At 48.4% G+C, this 4808-nt stretch overlaps 2 protein-coding genes across 2 annotated transcripts; one reads left to right on the top strand and one right to left on the bottom strand.

Moving 5' to 3' along the window:
* Positions 1–603: 603 nt before the first annotated feature.
* On the top strand, positions 604–1916 carry B0T23DRAFT_408841 (uncharacterized protein; the record flags this gene model as incomplete). The annotated part of the gene is made up of 2 exons (XM_062839340.1): positions 604–623; positions 713–1916. The coding sequence occupies 2 exons, from the start codon at positions 604–606 to the stop codon at positions 1914–1916; spliced, it is 1224 nt and encodes a 407-aa protein (XP_062687706.1).
* A 763-nt stretch (positions 1917–2679) lies between these two features.
* On the bottom strand, positions 2680–4311 carry B0T23DRAFT_433404 (t-SNARE; the record flags this gene model as incomplete). Its single annotated transcript, XM_062840445.1, has 4 exons — positions 2680–3197; positions 3271–4041; positions 4104–4216; positions 4292–4311. The coding sequence occupies 4 exons, from the start codon at positions 4309–4311 to the stop codon at positions 2680–2682; spliced, it is 1422 nt and encodes a 473-aa protein (XP_062687705.1).
* Positions 4312–4808: the final 497 nt, after the last annotated feature.

Genomic DNA, 4808 nt, shown 5'->3' with positions numbered 1-4808 from the left:
AAGGTTAGTTAAAATTAGGAGTAATTAGGGTTAAACTTAGCTCTAAGGGTATAGAAGGCTAGCGAGAAGCCCCTATTTGTAAATGGATTATTTTTATTTAGGGTAATTAAGGTTAGTATTAACTACGAGAGTGTTAGGAGCTGGCGAGGCTTCTCCTAGTAAGTATATTATTCAATATCACGTATATGCAATATATAATAATAGTTTTGTATATATATATATATATAAACATATGTATATAATATATTTAATATAAGTAATACTATTATTTTAAACTACTTTTTATTACTTTATATTAAGCTTTTATCAAACTTCGTACCTAGACGTTTTACTATCTTCCTTAGCTCCCTTCAACTCCAGCTAAGGAATAATCACCATTCTTTTATATATTACGTACTTTAATTTCTATGATATATAAATATAACCTTATGTTATATTATTTAGTCTTAAAGGTACATAATAACTATAACATAAGATAGTAAAAAAGTAAATATGTGCTAATTAAGATTAAACATTTATTATAAGAAACTATAATACACTACTGTTACTTACATGAAATTGAATATCTAATTTGATATCCTTTCTTTCTCTCCTATTTCTATTATGTACCTCCTGCAATTCTGGTATGTCAGCTACTTAATCATTCCTGGTACCATTTAATCTGTCAATGCCTCTTGCTTGATTACCTAGGTAACCTCCACACATTAACCAGGACCATCTCAGGTAACCAGTCATTGTACCGACGACGAACGACCGCCATCCCACCGTCGTTCTCCTTGCATCATCGCCTCCATATTTATACCTTAGAAGTGAACATGACCGAGCCAGAATCCTTCAATCGACCAGGATCTGCCGCTGCCGCTGCCGCACGTTATTTCACCACCTCAAGTCCCCGACCATCCGTCGCAAGTCGGACGAGTCGCTCCAGTTTACGGCGAGAGCACGACGTACAGACAGACCAGCTTCAACCTCAAAGTCGTCGCCTGTCGTCAGCACAATCCCATAGCCCGTCTCCTCAACCACCCCCTAGCGTCGAGGAGCACACGTTACCGGGAATTGACCAACAACAGCAACCACAACAACAAAAGGGAGAGGAAGGGAGAGAAGAAGGTGGTGGGTCCCAACCATCGTTCACTCCCTTCTTCACCCTTCTTTCTTCCAGCACCCACTCCTCCCAGCGCCAGACCATCCATCATCCGACCGTGCACTACGTCTTTGCTGACGACGACCCCGACATCCTCACCGCTGCACTAGCGTACCATCACCAGGAAAGAAGCGAACAAGATGCCCCACCAAGTCCGGACAATGATGAAAGACTCTACAACAAGGAGCCGAGAGATCGCGCCGTTATTCTTGATGTGGCGCCCTCTTCCAACGGCAATGGGCTCCAAGTGGCATGGGCCAGTAGCCTGTCTTCCGACTGGGCAGTGGTCTCGGCACAAGTGATGCGCATGGAAGATCAAGCCAGCAGTGGTAGTGCCAATGCAGCAGGAGGGGTCTTTGCAGCTTCTTCGCCAAGTCTACATACTGGTCCTTCAATGCTCAAAATTGAAGGAATAGCCATCGATCCATCATCGTCGTCGTCATCATTGCTATCGTCATCGCGTTTGGGCAGCGGCGGGAAATTGTCGTCCACTCCAGAAGGTGATTTGCAGTCTTCTCTGACGGGTAAGGGTAAGCAAGCTACGATGGCACCCCCTGCACCCGAGGACTACGCGGCTTTGCTGCAAGACTTTGAGAGGCGTATCGGAGTGTTAAAGAGGGTCGCCGAGGCAGGTTCAGAGAGGCAACGGCGTATATCCTCTATGGACAACCAAGGCTTCGAACGTAATCACGGTGGTGGCGGAGCTAGCGGGAAAGGGGACAAACTTCTTGCCGAAGTGCGAGAAGGTGATGATTTACGTGCTCAGGATTGAGTGAAGAGCATAGGGGGAGGGGGACCGGGCGGCTGTGGGTTTTGGGTGCTTGGGGTATATGGCCCTCTGCTAGGACTCTAACGGGCTTGGTTTTCTTGGGGCCCACTTGACAAATCCAGGCAGTCTCATCCTCATTATTTTCTACCAACCTTTAAAGGGCTTCCTTCCTATTACATGATACCGAAGGACGTACCAAGCTATGCAGCGTCGAACGGTGCGCTGCACTTAGTTCCGGTTGGCATATCGTAAACTATCGTCCTAGGATAACATGAGTTTCCTGGAAGTTCAACACTGTAGGGCACATGGCGGTTACTGACATTTTCTGAAAACATCTGATACTGTTGGAAGTAAGATCTTGTTCATTATGAATGCCTTGGCTGATGTTTAAACACCGAGGTTCCGAAGCGAGTATGAGGTTTCACAATATGGCATCGTCGAGCAGAGTTTACCAGCAACTCCTGCCTAACCTTCGCTACGATCCTCTTCGAAGCAAGACACATGATTCAAGCGGCCACTCACTTGACCGCCCGATTCCTTCCGTTGTATATCCAACGGCCAACCTGCGTGCAGAAGAGAACGCAAAATACATGACAGTAGAAACGAAGAAACCGCCCCCTCTTAACTCCACAAACTCATGTCGATCCCCAGAGATGCAAGGGAGAAAAGGCGCAAAAGATAGATTGCGAGGTTGCAAAGCGTGCGCATGGCCAAACCCGACATTGCAAAACCTGATATCGCAAATAGTTGAGGTAAATGAGAGCAATCATTTGCCATCCTTCGCATCGTTATGATGACCCGGAACAAACTTTTTATGGTCTGCCACTTGGCCGCCTCTCATACTTTCCAGAATTTCGTCCGTGATGACGAAGCGCTTTCCGGCCCTATGGGGGCCGCGAGAAGCCACCGCGTTATTCTGTTCCATAAACTCGAGGATTTCGTCTGTGATTACAAATCGTTTCGCGTTTGTCGCTCCTGCAGGTGCTTGTTTGTAGGGCGAAATGATGCGGTCGAACCCTTCCGGTGAGAGCCTCTTAACAAGAGACTCCGAGTCGGCACTATCAGGGACGACGTAGTTTGACTGTCTGTGGATACGAGAGATGGGGCCGGCCATGGGAGCGGCAATCTGGATAGCTCGGGCGTTGTTCATCTGCAGATCATCGGTAAAGCTTCGTTGCAGAAGACCACGCTTCGTGTTTTGCGCCGGTCGATTTCCGCCGCCTGGAGGGTGGGTGACGACAACATATACCACCACAATGATAACAATCACAACGATAATGGCCACTAAGGAGAAAGGAATTAGTTACGGTTCTCTGAAGCACCGAGCTGGAACGCCACCGCATCAGCAAACACTTACCGCAAATACCCAAGCACATCCACTTCTTCTTGCGGGTGGCCCGCGCCGTCTGGACAGCCACTGCAATCTCCTCATTGCCTTTGTCGAGATTGTCAACCACCTCCTCACTCGTCTGCTCAATAGCTTGAATCTTGACGTCCTGTTCCACAATCAACGTGTTCAACTGCTCAAACAGCTGCGCCAACTCGACCATTTGTTGCTCAATCCTCTGCAAAGCCTTGTGACGGTCCTGGACAGCACTGAGCACAGCTCTCGCCTCGCCCACGCGATTGTTCTGCATCAATGCCTGCTGGAAAACCTGCGAGTTTCCGGTAGTGTCCTCGACGGCGGCCTTGACCTCGTCCTCAGTCGCATCGGGGCGCACAATGCGGTACTGGCGGGCCATCTGCTCCTGCATCTTCTTGCGGAACGAGGATTCGACGCCCTGATAGTCTTGAATTGCTTGTCGCAACCGGCGGTCAACGCGGCCAACCTGGGCCTGGTTGCGAGGCTGGCGGCCCTCAGGGCTCGACTTGATTTTGCGGACGCGATCAGTTATGGTGCGGTACAAGGCCATGGTCTCCGTGTTGAGGGTGTCTAGCTGCCGACTCGATGAGCTAGCGGATGAATCCGCCTCAGCGAGGCAGCGGTCCTGCAGTCTTCGTAGCTCGCGTAGATTTGCTTCGATTTGCTCGATTCCATTGTCGATGTCTCGACACTCGTTCAGGATTGCAGTCGGGTCACCGCCATATAAGCCTCCAGTGGTAATTGAGCTCATCTCCATATTGTTTCCTGATACGATGCAATGGTTAATCTGGTTGTGCTTTTTGACACTTGTCTTATGCTGAGCTCACCTCCATAATTGCCTCCGGCGTAGGGGGCGGGAGACTGGTCCCTTTCACCAAGCGGGGAATAAGCACCAGCGGCACCATCCCGTTGGTCGAAGGAAGGATCTCTTCCACCGTATCTATACCGTAATCGATATCAGTAAGCAACACGGCACGGTGATAGCGTGGTTATTCGGCGTGTCAGGTAGACGAACCCGTACTGATGGTTTTCCATTGTTAGCGATACATTCAGAGAGGATGGCAGTGGAAGCAGAAAGATTGGTAAGAAGGAGGGAGGCCGACACTCTTGAGATCCGAATTGTCTGGGGCGAAGCAACGTATCGGTGGAGTCATGGTTCTGTAGCAAAACGGTGGATTTGTGAGGAGAATATGTTTTGAAACACTCACACTCATCTTGGAAGGCGGACGCGCACAGGCGCTGACGCTCAAGCAGGCGCTTTAATTAAAGAGGAGATGGATGTTATTCAGATTGATGTCGAGATGAAGGTATACGTGGGTAATGTGACTTGAAAGTGACGATGCTTGATGAAAGCTTATGCCGACAAAAAAATTAAAAAAAAAAAAAAAACGATGCCAAAGATGGTGTACTGGAAATCGAGATAAAGAGAATGACTAGGTAGGAAAGAAAACTAAAGGATGGGAAATTGGCTGTTTGGTAGGAGAGGGAGAACGGGACCTCGGACTTGCTGTGAAATGGGTTTGGTTATTTTA

This window comes from Neurospora hispaniola (assembly GCF_033458365.1).
Source record: "Neurospora hispaniola strain FGSC 10403 chromosome Unknown B0T23scaffold_14, whole genome shotgun sequence".
NCBI classification, from domain to species: Eukaryota; Fungi; Ascomycota; class Sordariomycetes; order Sordariales; family Sordariaceae; genus Neurospora; species Neurospora hispaniola.
The sequence above is the reverse complement of the archived record's forward strand: the minus strand, read 5'-3'. Positions and strand labels throughout refer to the sequence as shown.